Source organism: Hemibagrus wyckioides, linkage group LG25 (genome assembly GCF_019097595.1).
Source record: "Hemibagrus wyckioides isolate EC202008001 linkage group LG25, SWU_Hwy_1.0, whole genome shotgun sequence".
Taxonomy (NCBI): domain Eukaryota; kingdom Metazoa; phylum Chordata; class Actinopteri; order Siluriformes; family Bagridae; genus Hemibagrus; species Hemibagrus wyckioides.
This window is the reverse complement of record NC_080734.1, coordinates 11,844,929-11,872,826: the sequence shown is the minus strand read 5'-3', so window position 1 is coordinate 11,872,826 and position 27,898 is coordinate 11,844,929. Positions and strand designations below refer to the sequence as shown.

Below are 27,898 nucleotides of genomic sequence, written 5' to 3'. Positions count from 1 at the left end.
AAACCTGATGTCATACATAGAACCTTTTTTTCAAAGAATGTGCTTTTAGCTTTAATGTCTTTGTTAGACACACACACATACACACACACACACACACATACACACACACCCAAGAATGCATGCTGCTGAAATTCCAAATGCCCGACAATAACAAGATACACTCCTCCCTCCTGCCCACCTCCCGCTCCCTGACATGTAACTAATTCAGCCTTGTCTTATTGCACATATGGTCACTCTAATACTCACCTCTGAGACTGCTTAGACCGAGGACAAACACTTTGGCTTAGCATTCTGAGAGAAGAACAGAGGAGGGAAAGAAAGGTGAAATCCAGCTTCAAAAGGTGTTAAAGGAGATGGGAGGAAAAGAGAAGAAGATTTTAAACTTTACTAAATATAAAGTGTAAGTAGAAATTGAGTGAGTGTGGTGAGTCAGGATTTATACACAGTTTTTAGGAAGGCCTTATTGCTATTTAGTGTCTGCGATTAAATTCTGCTTCATCAGGGCATATTGCAGGGTCTTGCCCTAATTAAACTTGAGATAACAGCTGACGCAGTGTATATTACATAAACAACGCACACATTACCTCTAGCTTGGCGTTTTCTTGTGAATAAATGATCAGCATGTGTTTAGATGTTCCTAGCTTCCTGTTTGCATACGGTTGAGCATGTGTGTTCACGTACCGTGTGTGTATTCATCCGAGGGGAAAAGTGGGTCCCTGTAATTTTACACTTTGGCATTTGCATTCACCAGCTGCAGGAGTGATGATAATGAAAGAAGAGAACAACAGGATTGACGTTAAAGACATTCTCTCACTTTCTCTTATACTCTTTTTTTTCTTTCTGGGTGTTTGGATGTTACTTCCGAAAAGTGAATTCTTATTTTATTCTTATTTGTTGTCTCAAACACTGCTGTTGTATTTCGAGGGCACCATGCAGCTGTTGTGTTTTTTTCACACCTGATTCGCCTGATCATTAGGTATTGAACCGAATCAAGGGAGTTGAAATTGTTTAAATAAATGTATAAAAGATATTAAGCTGAACAAATCATAAAGTCATATTCAGTGTGATTTGATTTATACATAAACAGTAGTTTACAGTCATATGTGTACATATTTCATCTAATAAAATTTTTAAAATGTTTATTAGCTGATGCATTAATGTATACTTTGTAAGGATATATATTTTTACGACTGTTATTTCTGTAGAATGCACCTGGTGGGATTCTGCTTGGTTTATGTCTGGGAGCCCCCGAGCTATAGATAGAGCGCATGCTTTGAAGTAGCTTTTCATGCCTCCACGACACAAAACTTTATCCACCATCCATATGCTGTCAAGTATATACTGTCAATCAAAATGAATGGAGAGGAAATGGTGCTCTAATTTTCTAAATGTTTTCACTGCAATGACTGGGGTCCTGCTGAGATACTTGTTCATTTTCACTTCTAACTCTTAAGTCTTGTAATATCATTATTTTTAATGCTTAGGTATAAGTTATGATATTTATTTTTTTCTTATCCAAAATAACATCTGAGCAAAAACGTATTATGTTACTCACACCATTGACTGTGCTGCATGTTGACATTTAATCTTCGGCTGATTAAATCTCTTTCACTGATGTTGAAGATGAGAAGCTAAAACAGTGTTTAGAGCTGTTTGGAATGCAGATTTTTTAAAATGATAGGAATAAATGCATTTGCAATCACCTATTAAATAGGTAATGATGTGGCTGCATTAATATTAAGACGAATTATATAGTACTTCTTAAATACTAGTACACAAGTTTATACTTGGAAGCAATTATAGAAACGGAACAGAAACAGCGTTGAATAATCTAGAATCGTTATGGAAAAGATTTTTGGGTTTTGTGACACAGTGTGTGAACAAAACTTTGCTACACGAATATGAAACAAGGAATCCATATATGCATTTTATTATTTTTGAGGTTAGTAGCTTATGTACATATATGCACAGATATATGAGAGTGTGTGAGTGTTTAAGAGAAAAAAGAGGCAGACAGACAGACAGAAAGAGGCAGAGAGAGACAGAAAGACAGACATACAGATAGACAAAGAAAGAAAGAGAGGGAGAAAGACAGAGACAGACAGATAGACAGACAGAAGAAGATATAGAGACAGACAGAGAGAGACAGAAAGATATACACCAATAGACAAAGAAAGAAAGAGAAAGACAGAGACAGACAGATAGACAGAGAAAGAAAGTGAGAGAGAGGGAGACAGAGAGAGAGAGAGATGAAGCGACAGGCAGCCACCAGCTCACCTTTTTTTTTTGCTGTTATAAAATAGACAAGGTGCTGACAGACAGACAGTTTATCTTTGAGCACAGTGGCAAAAGCAATCCAAAGACTTTCAATACTGCATCAAAGAAAATCAAATGACAAACATTAGCATAGCACACAGTCCTATGGCTTGACCGACAAACTTTCAGGGGGTTATATTACAATAAGTGCAGTAAAGAATATAAATGACAGTGAAAAATGTAAACAACTAAGATAACTACTAACGATCTTTTAAAAAAAATCACAGTATTGCATGACTGATACCAATTGGCACTTTTATTCATTATTACAGTGGGTATAAATTACATTCAAGTAAATATTTATTGTGTTTAATAAATGAACAATTATCTACTAAGAATTTCTTTTTAACAACAATAACAGCACCACATATCTGTCAGTATATCTACCTTGACTTTTAGTAACAACTGCTTAGGGAATGGAACAGAACCACTTAACATCTTTGTCACTGCTGTGGATCTCGCTTAAGCTCAGGCGCCAGAGCTGATTCAGGATTATATGGGATGAAAATAGAACATCATTCATTAAGTACTTTGTTGGGGAAGCCTCCCAGTGCAACAAGACTAGTCCATACTTGGAGTCTGAACATTGTGTTACTTGCATTTGTGGAATATTCCATTGTAGGTACACTATCATGCCCCAGTTGGTACATCATTCATGACTAATTAAATGGGGGTGTGTGAAATTTATTGAGATGGTGCCTTGGGAATGTCATGTAAAAGAGAACATTCTGACACAGAGCCTGGAATGCTGTACCTCTATAATATACTAACTCTCTGGCTAGAAACAGTACACTAACCCTTCAACTCATGATCTGTTTGATATTCAATCATTTCAACTGAATACATATATGTAATATATTCAGGACATGATGTCCTGGTGGATCCTATTCCTTCACTTCCGCTGTCTATACTTCTCACCTGGCAGTGGTTCACTGATATCTCACAATTACCCTGGAACGCCAACTGAATTCTAGATGACTGAGACCATCCAGTCTGATCCAGTACTGCTCCAGATCTCCTTTCCATGCCCTGAATAGTTCCTTAAGTCCATTCCTTTCCTTCTACCAGTTACTGTGCCTTCTCTTTCTGTTCACTTCTGAAGAAAAAAAACAAAAACATGTCTATTGTTCAATAAAATGTTTCTGAAATTCTGTCATCCCTTTCGAACACCAGAGCTCAGCATCACTCAAGTACTGTATCCATGGTTAACTTCCATATTTAGTTCCTGAGCACTACTCTCAACAACCTACTGTTAATCCTGAGGGTCACTCAGCTTAGCAGGTGGAAGATGTTCTTCCTATGTCACTCTGGAATTACATCCAGATAAATTAGTAACGCTTTAATAATTATCTATTTATAATTCATGAATTATAAATAGATAATTATTAAAGCGTTACTAATGATTCATGATTGGTTTAGTAATGTGTCTTAGCATAAATACATTATTTTAAAGCATCCATTTTTTTATACACTCATCAGCCATAGCAGTAAAACAGTGAAAAGTGACATAAATAACTTTAATTATCTCATTACAGTGGCACCTGTCAAGGGGTAGGATATATTAGGCAGCAAATAAACAGTTCTTGAAGCTGATGTGTTGGAAGTCAGGGTCATGGGCAACAGGGTCATGGGCTTTCCAGGCTTATTGATGCACGTAGTCTGTAAGGTGTGATTCTAATTGTTGCATAGTCTATAGAGCTGCATTGCCACGGGCCATTCAGAGTGCCTATGCTGACCCCGGCCCACCACTGAAAGCACCTACAATGGACATGTGAAAATGTGATATCAGAATTCGAACACTAGGCAGTGGACAGCCGCGCGTGTGTGTGTGTGTGTGTGTGTGTGACTTACCTGCGGAATGAAATAGCATCATTGATGGATGCAGCTTGATGCTCTGGGCAATGTTCCATAAGGACTCCTCAGGACCTGTCATTCAAGTGGATGTTACTACATACCATCTACCTACACATTGTTGCAGACCAAGTATACCCTTGTATGGCAAAGATATTCCCTAACAGCAGTGACCTCCTGCAGAGTAATGCTTCCTGCCACACTACAAAAACTATTCAAAAATGATTTCAGGAAAATGACAAAAAGTTCAAGTTGTTGACTTGGCCTCCAAATTCCCCTGAACTCAATCCAACCTAATCTGTGGGATGTGCTGAACAAACACATCTGATCCAAGAAGGCTTCATCTCACAACTTACAGGACTTACTGCTAATGTCTTGGTGCCAGATACAGTAGCACTCTTTCAGAGGTCTTGTGGAGTCCATGCCTTGACAGGTCAGAACTGATTTGGTGGCACAAGATGGACTTACAATATATTAGGCAGGTGGTTTTAACGTTATGGCTGAGAAATAAAATGAATTTAAAGGAAACAAACAAAACATTATAAATAAAATAATAAATGATGTTAGTTGTTGTCACAGTAGTAGAATCATCGTAAATCTCTGTCACTCTTTTCCTGTAGCTTGGACATGTCAGAAGGCAAGCACAGCGCATGTGGTCTCTCTGATGCAGTGAGCTCACCTCTGCCGCATCCTGCATATCTGAGTAACCATGTCCCAGTGGGTGGGGAAGGTAGGAGGACAGCCATTGGCCGCATGGATTACTTCCGTCACCTGGAAAGAGTGGAGACTCTACGCTGCTACTGGGAGCTCAAACATGTTCAGCTGGAGGGTCTGGGACAGGTATGACTCTCACAGATGAATAATCAGACACTTCCAAATACATCTATGGCCTTGCCATCCTCAATATCATTGTACTATTGCATCACAAGAGTGTTTTCTCCTGAAGCTCATAAGATCTGTCAGTTGCTATAATACTCCTTTGTCCTGTGTTTTTCATGTACTACCTTTGTCCATTTGGGTTTCTCAGTTACTGTAAATGTGAGTGTGTAAGAGTAATGCACTGCAATGAACTTTTCATCCCATCCAAGGTGTCTTTCTATCTTATGTCTAGTATTCCTGAGATATGGTTTAGATTCCTCATGACCTTGACCAGAATAAAATGATTAGCAATGGAAGATGTATATATGAATTTATCAGTAGTGACCATTGAAGAACAAATTATTAAATATAGCAATCAATCAATTAATTGATATAAACGTATAAGAATACAATAGTTTTATATGAATCACTAAAAAAAAGGGATGATCAATAGAGTTCCAGAGCCAGAGAAATCATATTATGTGATTATGTTTTCTTGTTGTTCTCGTTTTATTTATTTATTTATTTATTTATTTATTTATTTTTTACAATACACCGCTAGAGGGAGCTGTCATGCTTTTCTCAGTTCAGTTCTTGTTATTCTGATACTTCCTACCAAAGAAAACCCCAGATGAGGAGTCATTTCCTGATTTAGTCTTTTTGGTAGGAAGTATCAGAATACAGTATATACTATGATTGATGGACTTTTAAAATAATCACAACCATGAAGCGTATTCATTCATTATGGCCTACATTTAATGCCATGTGTAAGTGGTACTACAGAATGCCATGCGTAAGTGGTACTAGTAAGTGGTGGCTCATTGATTAAGGCAGTGGGTTAGTGTGTAGAAAGTTGTGGTTTCAAGACCACATCTGTCACTGTTGGACCCTTGAGCAGGGGATATGTATCATGGCTGACTCTGTGCTTTGAGCCCAACCTCCTATCAAGTGGGATATACAAAGTAAGAATTTCACTGTGCTGTAATGTATGTGTGTCAAATAAAGTCTTCTTCATACAAACCTACAAACAGCTTTTAAGAGACAGTCTTTTAGTTACAACTGATATTAGAATTTAGGTCTGGATTTCATTACTGAATAAAATATCTTCCAAAGCAGACAATATAAGCTCTTGGACATTTTGTTGCCTGGGCAATGGCAATAAAAAGAATAAAAAGAAGCAAAAACTCTAACACATGGTATGCTAAGATAAGATAAGATGTTAAATTCTAGTTGTATACTTGAAATACATTTTAAAATAAGATACAATTAGTAACAATTAACAAATAAAAAATAATGGTTCTATAATTTTACATAGATTTGTTTTGCATTTGACAGGCATCTTGTATTATTATACGTGAATGTTTTCACAACAAACCGTTGAATAAATGTGGTTTATTAGTGTCTAATGTCTAATCTAACATTTCTAGATGCTTAGGAATCTCAAAATCTATGCACTGCTTTCTATCTACATTAACCAAAATCATTTAAATATGGATGAAATACAGTTTATGTAGGACATGGATGCATCAAAATAAACACAATCTATAAACTGGAACATTATTTAATATACTTTGGAAGAGAACATGGGGATTAAATAACCAGCAGTGGAGGCAAATTTTTAGACGTGGACCATTCTGAAATTGTTGTTTGAAAAATAGCAGTGGTTAACTTAATGGGAAGACGTGCGAACAGCTATAGTGGTTTAGTGGTTAGCATGTTCACCTCATACTTCCAGCATTCTTGGTTTGAGTCTTGCTCCTGCTCTCTGTGTTTGTGGAGTTTGCATGTTATTGCCTGGATTCTGTCCAAAGACATGCTCCTAGGTTGATTGGTGTCTCTAAATGTGTTCCCTGTGATAGGTTGGCACACTGTCCAGGGTGTATCCTGCCTTGATGCATGGGCTCCCTGTGATGTGAGGATAGATTGGATAAGTGGTACAGACAATGAAATGGGAAAAAAAAAAACCCAACTAGTTACAGCACTTTTTTGCACTTTTAAGGCTCATTATCTGTATTCTAGCAGTGTTTGACCATATTTATAGCTAACCTCATTGTTTTTAATGAGGTTAATATATATATATATATATATATATATATATATATATATATATATATATACACTATATTGCCAAAAGTATTCGCTCACCCATCCAAATAATCAGAGTCAGGTGTTCCAATCACTTCCATGGCCACAGGTGTATAAAATCAAGCACCTAGGCATGCAGACTGTTTTTACAAACAATTGTGAAAGAATGGGTCGCTCTCAGGAGCTCAGTGAATTCCAGCGTGGAACTGTGATAGGATGCCACCTGTGCAACAAATCCAGTCGTGAAATTTCCTCGCTCCTAAATATTCCACAGTCAACTGTCAGCTGTATTATAAGAACGTAGAAGTGTTTGGGAACGACAGCAACTCAGCCACGAAGTGGTAGGCCACGTAAACTGACGGAGCGGGGTCAGCGGATGCTGAGGCGCATAGTGCGAAGAGGTCGCCAACTTTCTGCAGAGTCAATCGCTACAGACCTCCAAACTTCATGTGGCCTTCAGATTAGCTCAAGAACAGTGCGCAGAGAGCTTCATGGAATGGGTTTCCATGGCCAAGCAGCTGCATCCAAGCCATACATCACCAAGTGCAATGCAAAGCGTCGGATGCAGTGGTGTAAAGCACGCTGCCACTGGACTCTAGAGCAGTGGAGACGCGTTCTCTGGAGTGACGAATCGCGCTTCTCCATCTGGCAATCTGATGGATGAGTCTGGGTTTGGCGGTTGCCAGGAGAACGGTACTTGTCTGACTGCATTGTGCCAAGTGTAAAGTTTGGTGGAGGGGGGATTATGGTGTGGGGTTGTTTTTCAGGAGCTGGGCTTGGCCCCTTAGTTCCAGTGAAAGGAACTCTGAATGCTTCAGCATACCAAGACATTTTGGACAATTCCATGCTCCCAACTTTGTGGGAACAGTTTGGAGCTGGCCCCTTCCTCTTCCAACATGACTGTGCACCAGTGCGCAAAGCAAGGTCCATAAAGACATGGATGACAGAGTCTGGTGTGGATGAACTTGACTGGCCTGCACAGAGTCCTGACCTCAACCCGATAGAACACCTTTGGGATGAATTAGAGCGGAGACTGAGAGCCAGGCCTTCTCGTCCAACATCAGTGTGTGACCTCACAAATGCGCTTCTGGAAGAATGGTCAAAAATTCCCATAAACACACTCCTAAACCTTGTGGACAGCCTTCCCAGAAGAGTTGAAGCTGTTATAGCTGCAAAGGGTGGACCGACGTCATATTGAACCCTATGGATTAGGAATGGGATGTCACTTAAGTTCATATGTAAGTCAAGGCAGCTGAGCGAATACTTTTGGCAATATAGTGTATATATATATATATATATATTGGTATTTGACTTGGTAATGAGACTATGTGCTAATTACTGTTGTGTGGATTTGCAGTCTGTGTCCATGTTGGTGTTCTATACACATACATGCAGATCTCTTGACATGAGTGATTAGTAGAGTTCCAGCTCTAGATGCTCTGGCCAGGCGTCATTCTAAGACTTGGCCTCCCTCACTCAATAGATGAAGTGCCATGCATACCCAGCAGTGTGTGAGTGTGTGTGTGTTTAGTTTTGAAACTGCTGAAGTAAGAGTGTTAAAGATCTTGGTTGTATTAACAGGTCTCTCCTGATACCATATGATACCTGGACTCGGTACTGAAGATATCCTTTATAATTAAGTAATAGGAAAAAGAACCCAAATGTTTGCTTTGGATTTTGGCTGCTCCATGATGGCTAATGCCCTCTGGGTGTGCGCCATCAGTATTTGTAAATTAGAATTTGGCCTTTAGTTCGATCCCTGTAACCTCTTATACTTAACATTTATAGACACATCATTCAGCTTAAGAGTATGGACTGTGTTTACTTAATCAGGGCCATGAATGTAGAAATGTACAATATATCAGATTGTATACATATTGTGTGTGTGTGTGCATGAATTTGCATGTGTAAATTTAAGTGCAAATTTGCAAGTGCAAAGGAATGACTGAGCACTTTAAGTGCTGCGTCTAACGTTAAAGGATACACTGGGTCCTCTTTGCCACCTTGCGTTCTCTCAGAGCCAGAGTTCCACCTGTCTGACACTTGTCTCTGTGACTGACACATTCTCTGCTCCTTATAGAGAGATGGATTGGGGGGTGGGGGGGGGGGTCACTTCTGTCTCCCTTTCAGAATCTGTGGCTTGGCTGCAGCATTGATGTCAACAACTAGACTACAGTTAACGTAGAGCTGAAAAAGGGGGAGATAGGGATACATAAGGGATTAAAAGTGTTAAAGTAGACAGAAGCTCGCCCATAGTTGTGACGTTGGTTACCATGGAGAACTTCTTGCGTGATAAGGAGGTTTGGATTGTGGGTAGTGTGTGCTTAGTTGTATCCATTTTATGGAGGAAGTTTTGGAGTTTGTTCACCCACAAGAGGAAACAAGACAAGTCAACAGGAAGCTCATCACTTTACTCACAGGTAACACACAAGCCCTCATTTATCCCTGCATGACGCTGAGTGTTTTTACAAGTGTGTAATGAATGAGAGTGTGGAGAGTTTCAATATTAGTGCTGAATAAATGAGAAAACTGTGTAAAGCATGGTGTAACAGCACTTAGTATGTGAGCTGTCAGCTGTGGAAGCCTCCATGCCTGCTTTGATTACTCTGTGATACGAGTCAAATAATTCAGACATTCATATGCACATACATCATGTGATATAGGTCAGCAGGTTTAATGGTGAAGCTCTGCTAACTGCAAACAAATCCAATTACAGTTTACACTTCATAAACTTTACATGAATAATCAGCCACTAGTACATACTGCATTCATACTTCCTTAAACATCAGCTAATGATGAGTAACAAATTAACTAAGATGTATGAATTCATACGTCACTAATGTTCACATAAAATACATGCTAGTATGTTTTTTGCCAATTAATATGTTAATCGAACATGCTTTATCAGAAAGAATATGGATTCACTGTGAATCATGTCAAATTGTTTAAATAATTACTCATATTGAGCTGTGTACACAAACATTGGATGGCGCTGGATTATTTTCATAATTTACATTGATCTTTTTTAATGAACACAGAAAGATGCACAGATAGTAATAAAACAGCAACCCATTTTGCCTCATTCTCCAATCCACTTCTCTTCAAATCCCACTGTACACTCAAAAAAAGGAAACTGGCTACCTGTCGCATGTATGAAAGTGTGACGTGTGTTTTGTACACAATAATTTCATGTTTCCAAGATGAACATGTTTAACTCATGTTGTATTTGCATGAAATTCAACAACCTCACATTTATTCGATTCAATCATGTTGAGATAAACTGAGGAGGTCTTGTCACTATGCGAAAATGGAAATATCAAAGCTAGAATCGCGAGAAGACATCGTGAGAAGAGAACACAGTTTGAGAGGACAAACGTTTGCGGGCGTCTTGCATAGTTTAAAGTGTTTGTCATTTAAAAAGCAGCACAAACTCTTCCTTTTTTTTTTTTGCAAGCAAATGGCAATGTAAAATATTGTTAAACTATTTTGTCCAGCACAGTTTCGAATTCACCAACACTTTAACACACCAACTGTAGCTGGTAATTAGCTGAATCTGTCCGGATTGTGAAGATCCCTGCTGCAGACAGTTTCAATTAAATATTTTTACTTTATTTTTACATTATAGTTACTCTTTCGATGAACTTAATTAAATTATGGGAAGAATTTCCAAGTGATTAAATGGCTGCATTAGTTGGGAGTGGTGCTGGCTTAGTGTTTAAGGTGTTGGACTGATGATTGGAAGGTTGTGAGTCTGAATCTCAGGTCCACCAAACTACCACTGCTGTACCCTTGAGCAAGGCCCTTAATCTTCAAATGTATAAAATGAGATAAATTGTAAGTTGCTCTGGGTAAAGGCATCTGCTAAAATGGCAGAAATGTATTAGGCAATTCTGTTGTGCCATTTACGTGGAAATTCTTTCCATGATTTAATTAAGGTCATTCAAATAATTTTTTTGAGTGTAGTACCAGTGAGAATTGTTCTGGGTGTCTTATGCCCAGGGCTCTGCTCCTTTACTCATAAGGGTTAAGTTGAAATTAAGCATATTTCAATCATATTCTTTCTTAAAGAGCATGCTTAATTTAAATTACGTGTTAATTAATACATTCGTTAACAGACATACACTAGTATGTGTAAAGTGGACCTTATTCATAGATAGACCTTCACATACCTTCACTCATCATTAGTTCATATTAAATAAGTATTTATTCAGGAATTTGTGCCTGATTATTCATGTGCTCTAAATGTACTGCCTCTGCTCCAGTCGTAGGTGTGTCGTATTTCATTTCTTTCTCATGTTTGTGTAAAGGTGCTGTCTGTACATTAACCTGGTGTTATAAACCAGGTTGTTAATGAATCACATGCTTTGGGAAATTTGCTTTGGGACATTTTGAACTTTAGCATTTAAATCACACACAAGTAGAGTTTGAGAGCCTTGTTCCCCGAAAGTACAGCTGTATAAATAAATGTATATAAATGTAAACAATACAAAAAGTATGATACTGTATGAGCCCGTTAGTTTTACAATGCTATTGATCATCCTTGGTCTTGATCATCTTTCCATCTAGCTGCTGAAAAAAAAAAATTAAAAAATTTATATATATATATATATATATATATATATATATATATATATATATATATATATATATATATATATATATATATATATATATATAATAACATAAATTACAATAATAATAATAATAATAATAAATATAAAATAAAAATAAATAATATGAAACATAAAGCAGAGATAGAAAAACAGATGTACTGACGACTAGACATGCAGGCAGAGTGGAGCAGTGAGAGAAAAGGAAAGAAAAATGAAAAGCACTTTGTGTGGATGCTGCAGAATAACAGGCCATTTTTAAAGCAATTTCAACTGCAGTTCAGTCTGATCTGTAAGCATGTAGTTAACAGTATTTAATTAGGCTGGATTAAATGCAATACCACAAGTAAAACTACAGCTAAGTGCATAATTATACGTTATTTACTATAGCTGTACATATTTTTGTTCTGAAAGTCCGTATATAAATGAAGCCCTTTAATAACAGTACGTATCATCACATGCCTATAAAAATCTAAGATGCTATATCTAGGATATCTAGCTAGATGCTAGCTTATTGTAAACTGAATGAACAGTAGCAACCAACATTGATAGTAAGTGACTAATTTGCAAGTTAGTAGTCAGCCAGATAGGAGCTGGAATCTTTAGAAAAAATTAATATGAAGGTATGGAGTAGTAGTTCAGTAAAAACAGATTATAGATCAATTTGTTAGTGAGCGTACATTACAGTAGGTGAGGTCTTCAGATTTGTGATGGGTGTATGGGGTGACCTGGATGAGTACAATACAAGTTCAACCTTGTGATTAGCTCTTTGTTTTTTTGAGGAGGAAGAGGATGAGGAGGCATTTGCCTATTCATAGTTCCTGGAATTTATAATGAAAAATTAGAGTTAGATTATAAACTAAAAAAGTGAGGCTAGGTGAAGGAAGGCATGGTTGCTTCAGAGCTGACAGTATGCGGAGAACATCATGTTCAGGTGGAACAGGATCATCAGCAATGCTGAGCACAGGTCTCTCAATGCTGACTGTCAGAAGCAGGTGGCCCTGTGTTATACTTTTCACTCGTAGTCGAATCCTGTTCGCTGAATCCTTTAAAAAGCCTCAGGCAGATTTAGTTTAGATTTAATTTAACTTTAGTGCAAGAATGGATAAGATACTGAAAACATAACTTAAAAATATTATAAGCATATCATAAATGTATTAGAACTATGTTTTGTGTTCCAGTAGCAATGTTCTATATTTCAGTCAGATCTAAAGGACGCAAAGTAAACATTAAATAAGTAATTATTTATTAGAGTCATAATAATAACATGATCACAATTATTTTGATTCTGATCAATGATTCTGCATGTATGTAGTTCTTTAAATATATAACTCACTGGATACATGTTTCATGAGCTGAACATATATGTAGAAGCCAAGTGACAGGGAGATAAGCAAACAAACAAACAAACAAACAAACAAACAAAGCATCATATTATCCAATTCAACTACACCATACAAATGTTATGTTCATACTTAATGCTTCATAATAATAATAATAATAATAATAATAATAATAATAATAATAATAATAATAATAATAATAATAATAATGAAGAAGAAGAAGAAGAAGAAGAAGAAGAAGAAGAAGAAATACAATTCCAGTAGGGGTTTTACACACTTTTGATAATAATAAAAATAAAATAAAATAAAAAACACAAGACAAACCAAAAAATAATGGATTGTTTCATTTTTATTTGATAAAATGCCATTCTGTGTTGCTTTATGGGGTGAAACTAACAGTTACTTTATTGAGTTTAGCTATGTGTATTTGCTATAAATTCTTGATATTTAATTGAGCAAATCAAAATCTGTTATTAAAATACTGTTCAGCTCTTATAGATTATTAACAATCTGCCATCCTATAAAATCACACTTGTCATATCTGGCAGAAATATTAGCAGTACTGTCTGCAGTATAGCCAGTGGTGTTGTGTTTACCACCTGTGTGCCAGACGTCTGCTATCATCACTGGACAAGTGTTTGCCAGAGTTTCTCTGGGACTCCCTCACGTCAGCTCATACATTTCTTCGCTGCAGTCCTGCACATGCCCACTGTGTGTTTTTGCATAGAGGAGGTGGTGCCTGTCAGTGTGCATATCAGTTACATTAAATAAATTGAGTCCAGCGAGATGTGTTGAGAGAGAAAAGAAATGAGAGTGGGGGTGGTGCAGAGATTTAGTTACCTTCTTCTACCCTCTCAAACACTAAAATAGCTCTTGACCTCTATGTACACTTGCTTGGACCTTAACCAACCTTATGCAAACAATCACATTCTCTAAACATATCATATTCACATACACTTCTATCCATAAACTCTATGAAGTTTACAGGCCTTGTAAAGTCAGGAGGTTTTTTAACTGGTTTAATTAAACATATCTATAGTGACATACGATAATGTCACATTGCTACTCAGGTCTTTGGTTACTACTGAATCCACTACTGAAGAACACATGCAATTCAGTTCAACATAAGAACCTCCATTGCTTCAGATATTCCACCTTTCTTCTTCTGTTACACAAATGAATGCTTACACTCTCGGGGTGCGTCTCAATCAGCTCTCTAGCTCCCTAGATCAAAAATCAGTCTATAGTGTACAATTTTTTTGTTCACGGACCCTGACTCAAACTGGGACACACTGGGACACTGACTTCTAGTGATATTTCCTTATCAATCACTATAAAAAAAACCAATTATATAAAATATTTACATTTTATTTGTCATATAAATTTTTGTTATAATCACACGTTTCTGTTATGGCACTTTAAGCAGGATCATAAAATCATTAAACACTTAAGAGTCATTAGACTCAAACAAACCATATATAGAACATCAAATAAAATTAAAAAGCACTCAATTAATTAATCATTACAAAGCTTTAACAGTGATAACAACCTAATTACCAAGCATATAGGCTTCAGAAAATATGACATCATTTCCTGTACAGGAACATAGTTCCATCGATGCTCCCTGGGTTTTGCGGTGCATTAGGGTTTTCTATTTACAAAGAAAAAATCCAGTGCCCTCTAAAGATTTTGAGGTTGAGAGTACCCTAAAAATGGCCGACTCCCTGATCAGTGCTTTCTACTGAACTGGAGAGCTTATTGAGATGCATCCTAACCCTGCACGTGGATCAGTGAATGAGTGTCTGTGTGACATTGAGTCATTACAAGTAGTGAAAGAGCTATTTAGTATCACACCAAGTTTATAGGGTGTCATGCAATCTTGAGTGTGTGTGTGTGTGTGTGTGTGTGTGCGCGCGCGCGTGTGTAGTTGTTGTGCATATCTGCTGCCCTCCACTGGTGAATCAGTGAATGGTCAGAGTTTTACTGTGGACAATTAAAACATGACAATTTTATCTAGATCAGGAGTGTCTGGTCTTATCCAGAAAGGGTGCAGGGATGGGTGTAGCTTGTCATTCCATGCTCAAGCCACACCTGAGTCTATTGAAAGTTAAGATTAACTGGATAAACAGGTGAAATCAGGTGTGGCTCCTACTGGATCGGAATGAAATCCTGCACCCTCACTGGCCAATGCGGAAGTAAAACCCACCCAGTCATGCCACTTTATTGCTGTGACTTCATTACAACAATAACAAATACAAATCCTGAAACACATATTCATATCTATATGTATTTGTTTAAAACACATTATCAAACCAAATCATGTTTTACATATTCAGTTAACGGCCACTTTAATAGGAATAGCTGGAAGTCTAGAGTAAGAGACTTCTACTATTGTAGCCCATCTGCCTCAAGCTCCCACACACGTGTGTTGTGCTTTCCAGGTCTGGGTTGTAAAGTACTGTAGACTTCCTGTCAGCTTCAACCAGTCTGAACATTCTCTTCTGACCTCTCTGTAAATAGCTTCTATAATGTAAGTACTAACATGACCTATCATGCCTCATGGATGTTCAACATGGATGTTGACATGTCAGAGCATGATGTAGGAAAACAATCCACATTTTCATTTAATATTCAAGGTGCTGTCACTAAGAGGTACATGATGCCTCTGCTAAAATAAGATCATTGTTTTATATTTATATCATTGTGTGGTCTCTTTGGAACTAATTCAGGATATCAAGTTACATTATAGCATGAGGGGTGTTTATTGCCTGGACTATGTCTAAATCTGGGCAGATCAAATTAAGCTCCTGTACAATGGTGGTAAATGACAGACAGCCTCTGCACCTTCACAGTATGTGGTACATTCACAGCATGAATATAATAATCCCACACAAACCTGATCTCCATATGATTAATTATATGAACGAACAAAGATCCATTTTCGTTGGCAGAAAAGTTGGCATCACTGACACCAATCCCAAATTTCATTTTTTTTTGTTTGATCTGAGTCCAAATTGGCACAAATGTTCAAGTGACTAATGTAAGTAAACATCCTGGAATATTGAATTCCATCCAAGTTGTCCACGTCAAATCTTTTCTTACTTGGCTCTGTCACACACCTGCTTCAGTTCTCTGACAGTCACACTTCTGTCTGTGTGTTCAGTAGCAGGACATGGGTCCTGTCCTGAATGATAAAGACATCCTGGTGTAACACACACCCTCGCATACACCAGCACACATAAAACACCACGTATGCGTGTACAAAAGATAATTAAAAAATGCTAGCTGGTACTGCACCTGATATTCATATCTATATGTATTTACTTACAACAGATTATCTGCTCAAACCAAATAATGTATTCATATCTCAGCTAAAAAGCTACTTTAATAGGAACAGCTGTGCACCTCTTATGTCTATGGTAAGATATTTTTGCTGTTCTCTATGCTGAGAAAGACATCCTTGCATGAGAAAGACATCAAGTGCGACATCAAAGACAGACACCAAAGTATAGACCTACACCCATAAATCAACACACAACTATACACATACAGATGAACCAAAAATTTAAGGAATTACTGCAGACCTGATATTCATACCACCAGCTACAACACCTATATATTATATATTTCAATGTATATTTAGTATGTTTCTTATTGTCAAATCTATGTTCTTCTGCCTCATTTTTTTTTGTCCTGTCCAGCTCTGGTTTCGGTATCCTCACACCTGACTCCTGGCCTCACGGCAGGATCGAATCAGGAGTCTCACGTGATCAGTTTCAACACAGATCAATCAGCAGCAGCCAAAATATGACTAAATAAATGTTAGGACTGTGGGCTTGAGAGTAGACAGACGAAAAGGAAAGGAACAGGAAATTACTAAACACTCTCTGGTACAGGCCAGGCAAGTTTTCACAACAGCATTCCTCAGGATGGGCTTTTCTGGCATCTGCAATGTTTTCTGTAAATGCATCTGGCATCTGGCAAGTTTTAGGACATCTCCAGCCAAGGTTTTTGACCCAAAATCCATTATTCACTCAAAAACACCACAGCAACTGGAGCAATAGTGGCAAAGAAGGAACTAAAAATCCTTGCTGACTGCAGAAGTTATAATATAATATTTCGCTGAACCTTTTCTTCTACTGTATCATCTTTAAATTCATCTCTATGAATTCTTTCAGTGTACCTTGTTATGCTCTGTCTGTTACCCATTTTTCTATTTCATCAGCTTGCCTTGCAATTGCTTTTTCACGTTTAAATGTACAATATTTGGATGGTTTTAAAGAACTTAATATTATTTTATTCTGCACAAATAAAAATACACCTTTGATACACACGCATGTGCTTACAGAGAACGACGTATCAAAAAAAGTGCCTCCATCTTTGCTAAAAGCTATTCTAACAAGCCTGGTGTTATAATTCTTATTCATCACTATAGTTTATCTTTTAGTAAATGATTCTGTCATTTTTTTATGGACAGCAGAACAGTGTGACATGTATGAAATGATATTTTGCGTTATCATTTAACACATTTAGAAAATGGCTGAAGAAGGATGTATTCTGCAGTAGAATTTATTGGTGGAAACATGATAGATTTTACATGGTTCACATATATTTGAAAAATGTTTGTTGGCTGTTGTTTCTTTTCTTTGCCCCTATGCAGCTAAAAGAGAAGGAATGTACAGAGAAGCCAAATGTGTGCTTAAAGGTGTTGAAATCCCAGAAGAAGAAACCTCCAGATGTAACAGGTAAACATAAATCCAACTGCTGTGTGAGTCATGCTGTTAGGAAAATTAAGGTTTTGATGTGGATTTAAATTTTGCATAAAATCTGGAAAATTTAATTATAAACTCTGTGTTTTTATTTCTTTTAAGAGGCAGCCCAAGATGACTTGGAAAAGGTACAAAAGCTCAATCAACAGAACACCAGCCTTTCACATGGCAATGCTGAAGCCGATGCTAGCGTAACAGGACTTCTGGATTTTATCCAAGATGAGAAAGAAGTACAAATAGAAGAAGAGAATGACAAAGAAGAGCTGCAAGTAGAGAAAAAAGATGAGGGGAGTAAGGAAAATAAAGATATTCTCATAGAATCCAAGTTAAATGAGAAAGTAGAGACAAACGAAGAAGGAGAGAATCGGAGAACAGAAAAAGAAGATTGCTTGCTTATCTCTGAGGCACCGTCGTTACTCCTGTCAACCTGTGACTTTAGTCAAGAACATGCCGCACCCCAGGAAAGGTACTGAACTATTCTTAATTAAACACTGACTGTAAGCCTAACTGACTGAAGATACTATTTAGAAAAAGTCACATTTTCTCATGTGTGCTATGTGTTTGTGTAGCAATAATGAACACATAGAGTTGGTTCCCAGTACTAAGAGACAAGTCGAGAATTTGGAGAAAGATGATCTCAAGAAAAGCAGGGTGGAGGAAAGGTCAGAGGAGGTGGAAAAAAGTGAGGAAGAAACGGAGCCTAGAGTGGAAGCGTCAGAAGTGGAGCCAGAGAAACCTGAGGAGGAAAGGAAACTTGGAGAACCAATGTCTGAAGAGTACATGATAGGTAGAATGCAACAACACAGTGACTAAGCGCTGCATATTTGGACGGTTCTCTTATTTCTGCTTTTTGCTCTGTCCTCTAGATTGTTCACCTCCTCCTTCGGCACCCTTTGAGCACCGTGTGGTGACAACCAAAACCCAACATATAGCTGCCTATTATACCATCAACAGAGAGGAAGTGCTTGGAGGGTGAGCTACACAATTGCAGAAAGACCAAACAATATTGTAGTAAAGCGTTCTGGATAATGAAAACACTACAGTTTCATCAGAAGCAAGATGAGTGAAGAAATTAGGAGATTAAGAACCAGGGTATAATTTAGTTTACTGCACACACAAAAACAGACTGAACACTTTATAGTCTAAACCTAAGTTAAAAACAGTTGAGTTTTATACAGAGATGTACATGCAAAAGACATACTCAACTCTATTTAGACAGTACTTAAGGCAGAGAAAAACAGAAAAACATGAACAAATATTCAAAGGACAGATATATATTATCTTAATATATATATATATATATATATATATATATATATATATATATATATATATATATATATATATATATATATATATGTAAAATGAATAAGCAGAAATCAAAGGAAAAACATCAAAAACTTGATCTTAAATGATTGAATCCTGTATCTCTCATCACATATATGTGGAAAAATAAAAATATGTAGATAAATTACACAGTATAAATTGATGTTTGTTTATATGGACGCAATAATACATTGGATCCCATAGTGAATAATGTTCAGGGAATCCTTAAAGAAACAAAACGATTCCATTGAATAAACATGACTTTTGTATAGTACTCCTGCACTGTGTGATCTCCAAACAGCTAGGTCATTGGCTGCCTTCAAACAATGACCTACTTCTTCCTGAAGTACTTAAACTAACACTTAAAACTAAAAAAAAAAAACCTAAACAAAAATAAAACATTTTTTGTTTGTGTGCTTTTCTTGTTATATTACCTCCCAACAGAGTTTTTGATGCTATTCTTAGTCCATAACCTAGTCAACTACTAGCAATATCGACTCAAGTCAAGAGGCTTTTATATAGCTGATGCAGTACACAACAAAACAACGTTCCTCCAGGACCCTGGTGCTACACGAAGACACAGAGTGACATAAGACAACACAGAACTAGGGGCCAAAGATTTAAATATGTACCTATTACCATCCAGTGATGGTAATAGTCGCTCTGGATAAGGAAGCCGCCAAATGACATAAATGTAAATGTTTGACTAATGAGACAGTCAAAGTAGCCCAGTGGGTTTGTTTACAGCAATCCTGATTATATTGTAGTAAAACCTGAAGGATTGACATCAGTTATTTGTTGTAAAATTGCCAGTCATTAGTTGCGATATGTATCCTACAGTATCTGGCTCTACTTTCCTTGTAGGTCAATTAGCTGTCTTTCTGAATCTGCTTCTGAAAACCTGGTTTGAAATTATTTCGACTCACTTTTTGGCATGGATTTCAGGTCCCAGGTTTCTAAGCCGTACAGGAACAGTCTGCGAAAATCTTTTGGATTGAATGCTTTCACTGGTCTTTCAGTGATCAGGCAATCTAGACATGTTAGTAGGAAGGCAGATTATTTTTTCTAAAATCGTTGATTAGGAAAGCTCAGAGTGGATTCTATGATATGCTATCACAAGGTTGTTTTCTCTCTTGGATATCAGGGTGTCATGTTTTCCTGTACTTAAGTTCTTGTACCATGGAGTCACCATTTGTCTCTTTTATGAACTGGTATTGAGAATATGTGATGGTGAGCTGTTTCTTCCTCTGTTCCCTCTACCTGTTTGCATTTATTCATTTTACTTCAACACCATTCTTATTATAGCTCTGGATAGATGTCAGTGTTGTCTGTTTCAGACAATGTCAGTAGCAAGCCAGGAAATCCTTGGCTACAAAAGAGCATTTAGAGAATCCTGGAACAGCAATCCCACTTGGATACCAACGAAATTGCACCACAGACGTTACAGTTATAATTCTTGCTTCTCTTAGCTTTCTCAGCATTCTGTGGTTGTGTTGACCTTGCCAAAAGCACAGACCATCTAACTTATGAATTCTCAAATGGGATTTCTGTGGCCTGCTTGAATGCCTGTTTTGGCCCTTTACTTAAAACAAAAGCTAAGGTTTTTGAATATTGCAGCAATATACCTTTGAGAATTTAATTCAGTTGTGTTTGTATAGCACTTTTAACAATGGACATTGTCACAAAGCAGCTTTGCAAGAGTCAGAACAAAAATTGCAAAGTTTATTATTTAAATTTATTTTATATCCCCAATGAGCAAGCCAAAGGCAACAGTGGGAAGGGAAAATCACTGAAACGATATGAGGAAGAAACCTTGAAAGGAACCAGACTCTTCGGGGTGACCCCAGAGAGTGTCATTAAATAATTTCCTTTCTACAGTTGTAAATAATCAAGTGTTTAACCATGAGCTTTTGAGCAATTTATAAGACTGAGCATCAGCATAATTTCGGAATTCATAACAGATTTAACAGAAATTCCTTCCTGCCAAAGCTAACAAATGTTAATTGATGGAGACCAGAGTGCAAAACCAACTGCACAAACAGCACTGTGGTACTACCTATTCTTGCAGACCTATTCTTGTCCCATGAGTCCCATTAGACAACAACCAGAAGTAGGGTTTCAGGATGGATCAGGCAGTCTGGACAGCAGAAGTGGTCAGGAAACCTGGAAGCTCAGGAGTACCATGTGTAGTATGTGAATCAGGAAAGAAAAACTATTCATAAAAGTCTTGACTAAACAAATGCATAGACTGCAGCTTAGACTAGGGCCCAATCTTATCCGAAAGGGCCGTTTTTCATTTCAGCCAAGCAGAAGCCACACCTAAGTCTACTGAAAGCTGAGAACAACTGATTAATAAACAGGTAGAATCAGATGTGGCTCCTGCTTGATTGGTATGAAAACCCGCACCCACACATGCCCTTTATGGATAGGACTGACCTAGACTTTGAACACTGGAAAGCTGTTATCTAACTGTGGGGTTTTGTAAGAATAAGCTCTGCCCCTTGCTGTAGCCTTTACTATTTGAGGTACCAGCAAATAGCATGCACCTTTTGATCAAAGTAGGTGTGGCGAATCATAAAAAAAAACAAAAGTCTGCTCAGCTACTATGGCGTGACACCATTCAGTGCTTTATAGGTCTGTAGTAGTATTTTATAATTTCTGTGAAATTTGTCCTAGTGCCAGTGCAGTGTGGACAAGATGGGAGAGATGTGTTCATATCTTCTAGTTCTGGTTAGGACTCTAGATGCATTCTGGACTAACTGGAGCTTGTTTATGCTCCTACTGGAACATCCAGAACTTACAATAATCCAACCTAGAGGTAACAAGCATGAACAAGTATTTCTGTATCATTTAGTGACATGATATTTCTTATTTTAGCAATATTTCTGAGATGAAAGAAGGCTACTCTAGTAATATTATCTACATGAGGTTCAAATGAAAAACTGGAATCAATAATCACACCAACGTCTTTTACTGCTGCACATGAAGAAACAGAAAGTTTATCCAGAGTTAGTCTGTAATCAGAAACCTTACTTCTGGCTGCATGTGTTCTAACCACTTCCATCTTGTCAGAATTAAGCAGGAGGAAGTTAGTAAGCATTCACAGTCTAATGTCCTTTACACATTGTTCAGTCTTGTTAAGCTCATCTGGCTTTATAACTGTGTATCATGAGCCTAACAGTGGGAGATAATAGCAATTTATGCATAATTATACCCTGAGGTAGCATATATAAGGAGTAAAAACCAAGAGGCAAGGAAGAACTTTAGAAGTTAATCCTTCACATCTAGCCTTAATTTCCCACCTTGTGTTATTCTACAGTGTCATGGAAAGCCTTTACCTAAAACATAGCATGCATGATATTTGACTAATCTTGGTATAATATGCGTTTATTGTTGCTAGTGGGCGCTTCGGAATGGTCCATAAGTGTGTGGAGAATACGTCTGGCCTCACACTGGCAGCTAAGATCATCAAAACCAGGAATCAGAAGGAGAAGGTGAATCACTTACAGGCTTGCATGTCATTGCTGGATATATGATACTGTCTAATAGTGTATTCATGTATTTACTTTGGAATATGTATTTATTTTTTCTTATCAGGAAGTGGTTAAAAGTGAGATTGAGGTTATGAACCAGCTAAACCATGCTAGCCTCATCCAGCTCTATGCTGCTTATGAGTCTCGTAATGATATCACTCTCGTCATGGAGTAGTAAGTAAATAAAGTCAAATGTTATATGTTATGTTATATGTTGGTGTGTATTCATTTATGAATGTGTGTGTGTGATCTCAGTGTTGAGGGAGGAGAATTATTTGACCGGATCATCGATGAAAATTACAATTTGACTGAATTGGACACAGTGCTGTTAATCAGACAGATCACAGAGGGGCTGCAATACATGCACAAGATGTACATACTGCACCTTGACTTGAAGGTAGCACAGGCTTACTAGCCAACTTCCATATATAAGTTATTATTAATGAGATTCAAATGAATCTTTGTTGTTTTTCCAGCCAGAAAATATACTGTGTGTGAGTCGAGAAACAAATAAAATCAAGATCATTGACTTTGGTTTGGCCAGAAGGTTAGTATACTGATTGGAATCATTGGCTAATATTCTAGTCTCTCTCTCTCTCTCTCTCTCTCTCTCTCTCTCTTTCTCTCTCTCTCTTTCATGCTCTAATTCTTTTCATTCATCAGATATAAACCAAGGGAGAAGCTCAGAGTGAATTTTGGCACACCTGAGTTTCTTGCACCAGAGGTGATCAACTATGAGTTTGTCTCCTTCCCAACAGACATGTGGAGCTTAGGAGTCATAACCTACATGCTGTGAGTGCCAGCTCTTAACAAACTGACCTACTTGACATAGTGACCTACTTATTTCTAGTACTTAAAGCTACAGTGCTGTGTTGTTGATTTTTTTAAGGGTTTTTTTAGCTAAACTGGAAAAGATTTTTGAGTTTGGCAAGTTGAGTTACTCCATATATCATCATTTAGAACTGACAATCCTGTAGTGATAGTTCCACAGTATGCTCTGTCACAGGGGTATCAGCTTGGAATTAGCACAACATTTTATATATGTAGACATCCACCACCAGCTCAAAAACATCAGCTTCATCACCCTTCAGTTTTATACAGGAAGATATCTTGATTATACAGTTACCACAGCCAATCAGTGGAGTGAAAGAGCAAGACAGTGTGAATAACATCAATCAAATAAGAGGAAAAAAAAATCTATTCAGGCATAAAGCTCTTGGATGATAATTGTCTGATTTATCCTTATGTGATTTGTATAGTTACCTAGCTGCTATACAGTTTTTTTTTCTAGCTGAATTTACCTAGCATGTCCCAGAGACCTTGGTTTTGCATCTTGACTTGCATACAGTGATCATTGTAACAAAGCGAGGAGCTGGTATTCATATGAGAGCTTTTCCCAAGGTAGTATGTGTGGTGGAAATATCATGTTCTTACTCGCCTGTTATTCTTTCCTGAGCTATAATTACCTGACCTGGATGCAGGTTATAGTCTTCTTTTTCTTCTTCATCCTCTTCTTCTTATTTTTACAGGCTAAGCGGTCTCTCTCCTTTCCTGGGTGATGATGACAATGAGACACTGAATAACATCCTAGAATGTAAATGGAGCTTCGAAGAGGCAGAGTTTGCAGATATCTCTGATGAAGCCAAAGACTTCATAACACGTCTGCTCATTAAAAGCAAGAGGTAAAGTGTTTTGTGTGTGTATGTGTGTGTGTGTGTGTGTGTGTGTGTGTGTCGGGGGGGGGGGGTATTGTTCATTTTGAGTGGAGGGCTCATTACAGGTTAATGCCTGTGTTCAATATAGTTGGAGGATGAGTGCATCTCAGTCACTAAAACATCCCTGGCTGTCTGATCAATCACTTCACCATCGTCTGCATCTGAAAGTAAGCACTGACACCTCATCTCGCTAATATAGACTGACAGAGAGATAGATAGAGACTGATTTAGAGAGTATTATAGACAGATTTCTACATTTAAGATTTCATTGTTCCTTAAAAATGAACATTTAGGGGAGGATCTAATGTTAAAACATTTACTTGTGCTTTGTATTATATGTTTAATGCTCATGAATGTATTTTTGATGCAGATGAACAAGTGTCACTCTGCACATGCTCCTCCACCAGAGAGCTGAAACAGGTAACTCACAGTTCTTCAGAAATCTAAACACATGAAGGTCTTTCTGCGGACCACAGACTGAAGTCTGAAGTGTAGGTTACATAGATGGATGCTAATGATAAAACCCCTCTTAAATTATAATGATATTTCAGTGAAATCTACTCAACAATTGTGTTGAGTTCATATATACAGTAGGTTCATTCATTCCATTGAATTCTTTCTTCCCACTTGTAGATTATATGGACTCACTGTGCAAGACAGAGAAAATCTTATTCTTTTGTTGTTCTCTTGCCTAGGGATTTAATATTAAGTTACAGTTTTTTTCTACAGAAGACTTTTTTTACCCATGTGAAGAACTGGACCAACAACACTGCACCTGAATGCCCACCAGCTGCTATACAACAATGTGTGTCTATTTCACAAGCACTATCAGTAATCTACAACACAATACGAATTCTTCTCTGTAAAACAGGAGACAGGAGAGCTTTACAGTCCTCCACATGCTGCATACAGCCTGCGCACAACTCCGCTGTTATAAATAATTCACCTTTTACTAATCAAGTCTTATTTCTGTGATACTCTTTATTTTATTGTTTGATATTTATACTGCTAAAAGTGATAAAATATTTTGATTTCATTATATCATTGTATATTGACGTACTGTAGACGTGATACGCTTGAATACACAATTACTTTCACGCCATGTCACAAATCCAGCATCCTCCTCACATGTATTTCTTATTTAGTTATGGAAACACATGGCTTTTTGCTTTGTTTGCATTGTTTATATTAGCATTCACAAAATGTGTGTGTGAAATAGAATGCATAATTTAGACTTTAAGAAGTACAGGAACAACAAATTTCACAGTTCCCCTAAGTAGTCATGAGATATGTTTGGAGTGTAAAAGCAGCTTCTTTGATTTTATACTGAAGATTAAAGTAGCAATGCAGTGAACAATGAAAATACTGAATAAAAATTGGACGTTGGTGGTTGAGCTATAAAGCAGAAACATTTGCTTAGGAATGTCATTATGTGTTAGCTACAAATGTCACCAGTGTAAAGAAAATACTAACTTTACACTGCCAAATGTTTATAGGTTCGTAATAAACCACACTGATAAGTCTGTGAGAGATTACTGGAAAACCGCATCCAGTTTAATGCAGATGTTTACAGGAAAATTGCTAGATTATTTAAACTCCAGACAAAAACTAAACAAGCAATTGTCCTGCCTGATTAAATACATGCTTTAATTAGAAATTGTCTAAAGTGTAAACTGTAAGTGTTCATATAACACATAGAGATTAGGATGCTGCTGCCATACATTTTCCTTCTTGCTCTTCTGCTGGGTTTTTAACTCACCTTCCATGAAGGCACACCCAACAGTAAACTACCTTTTGTTTTATACTTAGTTGAATTTTTTTTTTATCAGATATTTCTGAATTGTATCCTAAACATACTTGAAGTTCAACATTGTAACATCACTGTGTATTAGTAATATTAGTTATAAATCTGAATCAGGTGGGAATATGGCAGGGCTCAAAATTAATGCACATATTGCTTTTAGATGAGTATTATCGGACAGACGTGTTGAGATGCATGCTGAGTGTGTTTAAAATGATGACATATGCTTTTTATAGATATGTTGTTTTATGCTATTGATCGTTTGCCTGCATTGTCAAAGTAAAAGTCTTTTTCTGCCTGGTTTGTCATACATTTGAAATAATGTGTTTATGTCACTATGAGAAAAATAAACTAAACAAAGCTATGATTACAGATCTTTATAATTAGAGTTTGTTGTGTTGTTTTAGTATTACTGATATTAATTATACTGACATTAATGGTCTAATGTACAAGTGTATGGCTAATGTTACAGGATAAACAAATCACATTCCTCTTGTACTGTATAGGCCATTATTCTGGATTTCTCTGATTATTTTAAGCAAACAGATACATGGGTGTATTATGTTCTCTGATGTTCTCTATGTGCCTGATATTCCAGTATTACAAAAATCAAGCCTGTGTCAACTCGTCCTTAGGGGCAGGGACCATATAGCAGCTGTTCACAAACATCAACCTTCATAAAGTTCTCATATTCAACTCCATACATTTTAAATTGATTTGAAATACAAATTGTCTCATTTGAGTGACCAGTGCTTGAAAAAGAAAATAAAAACATCTATTTCACTGATATAAAGTCATATAATTTGCTTACTTTTCTAGATGTTGCACAATTATGACACAGCTTGCTGAAATTCCAACTGCAACAAGCCCATTGGAGGAGGAATGACACTATACAATCAGTATGTCACGATTAAATGAACCATTTCTAAAGACTGGGATTATTATGAAGGGGAAAATGTCCATATACTGTATCATAAATGTATGAGTCCCATGGTGACTTTGTAGCTTTTTTTCCTGACTTTTTGGGTTAGATTCAACTCCACACATTGTCCTTTGTTTGAGATGTAGTTGGGAAACACATCTGCTGTATCAATCCCAGTTGAACAAATGTATGTCTAAAACTGCTCAGAACAAGGTGCTGGACTGTATGCTGTGGACTATTGCCTGTTACAGGATTACTTTAAAAAAAATCACAAGATAGCATAGGTTTATAGCATAAGTCAAATTTGATGTTTTTATTTACATTTTTTATTATGGGGGCGGTGGTGGCTCTGGGTTGTCGACAGAAGATCAGGTTTCAAGCTCCAGCACCTCCAAGCTGCCACCGTTGGGCCCTTGAGCAAGGCCTCCAACCCACCCTTCTCCAGGGGTGCTGCATCATGGCTGACCCTGCGCTCTGACCCCAACCACCAAGGACGGGATATGCGGAGAAAGAATTTCACTGTGTCTGTGACAAATAAAGACAACTTAACTTAAAGTCATCACCAAAATCTCTGGTCTCAAATCACTTCTGAGCGAAGCACAATTCACAGCAACAAAGAAAAAAAAACTCCAAACCATTAGCCTTTGCTATTTCTCATCCAGGAATACTCACTCCTGGATTTTACCAAAATCTAGCCAATGCTGTACTTGGAGATGTCACCAAGGTTTATAATTAGCAAATAGAAATTTGCTTCTGGTTGCCCTTTAAG

At 37.2% G+C, this 27,898-nt stretch overlaps 1 protein-coding gene across 3 annotated transcripts; it reads left to right on the top strand.

The window, feature by feature from the left end:
• Window positions 1-241: 241 nt before the first annotated feature.
• mylk4b (myosin light chain kinase family, member 4b) lies at window positions 242-27,607 on the top strand. 3 transcript variants are annotated; one of them, XM_058378627.1, is made up of 15 exons: window positions 242-400; window positions 4,788-5,007; window positions 17,724-17,808; window positions 17,935-18,298; window positions 18,402-18,619; window positions 18,699-18,804; window positions 22,559-22,652; window positions 22,756-22,865; window positions 22,947-23,088; window positions 23,168-23,238; window positions 23,355-23,483; window positions 24,221-24,373; window positions 24,495-24,573; window positions 24,777-24,826; window positions 25,040-27,607. In XM_058378627.1, the coding sequence occupies exons 1-14, from the start codon at window positions 354-356 to the stop codon at window positions 24,819-24,821; spliced, it is 1,863 nt and encodes a 620-aa protein (XP_058234610.1). In that variant the 5' UTR covers window positions 242-353; the 3' UTR covers window positions 24,822-24,826; window positions 25,040-27,607. The 3 variants fall into 3 exon arrangements, with proteins under 3 accessions (XP_058234610.1, XP_058234609.1, XP_058234611.1); XM_058378626.1 differs by having other exon boundaries at window positions 25,136-27,606; XM_058378628.1 differs by lacking the exons at window positions 242-400; window positions 4,788-5,007 and adding an exon at window positions 9,276-9,530 and having other exon boundaries at window positions 25,136-27,606.
• Window positions 27,608-27,898: the final 291 nt, after the last annotated feature.

What these genes read in the sequence shown, in the direction of transcription:
- mylk4b (XM_058378627.1), top strand. Translation starts at nt 354, where the DNA reads ATGGGAGGAAAAGAGAAGAAGATTTTAAACTTTACTAAATATAAAGT. An exon ending in AGCTGGAGGGTCTGGGACAG is followed by an intron (nt 5,008 to 17,723) that starts GTATGACTCTCA and finishes GCCCCTATGCAG; the next exon opens with CTAAAAGAGAAGGAATGTAC. An exon ending in GACTTTGGTTTGGCCAGAAG is followed by an intron (nt 23,239 to 23,354) that starts GTTAGTATACTG and finishes TTCATTCATCAG; the next exon opens with ATATAAACCAAGGGAGAAGC.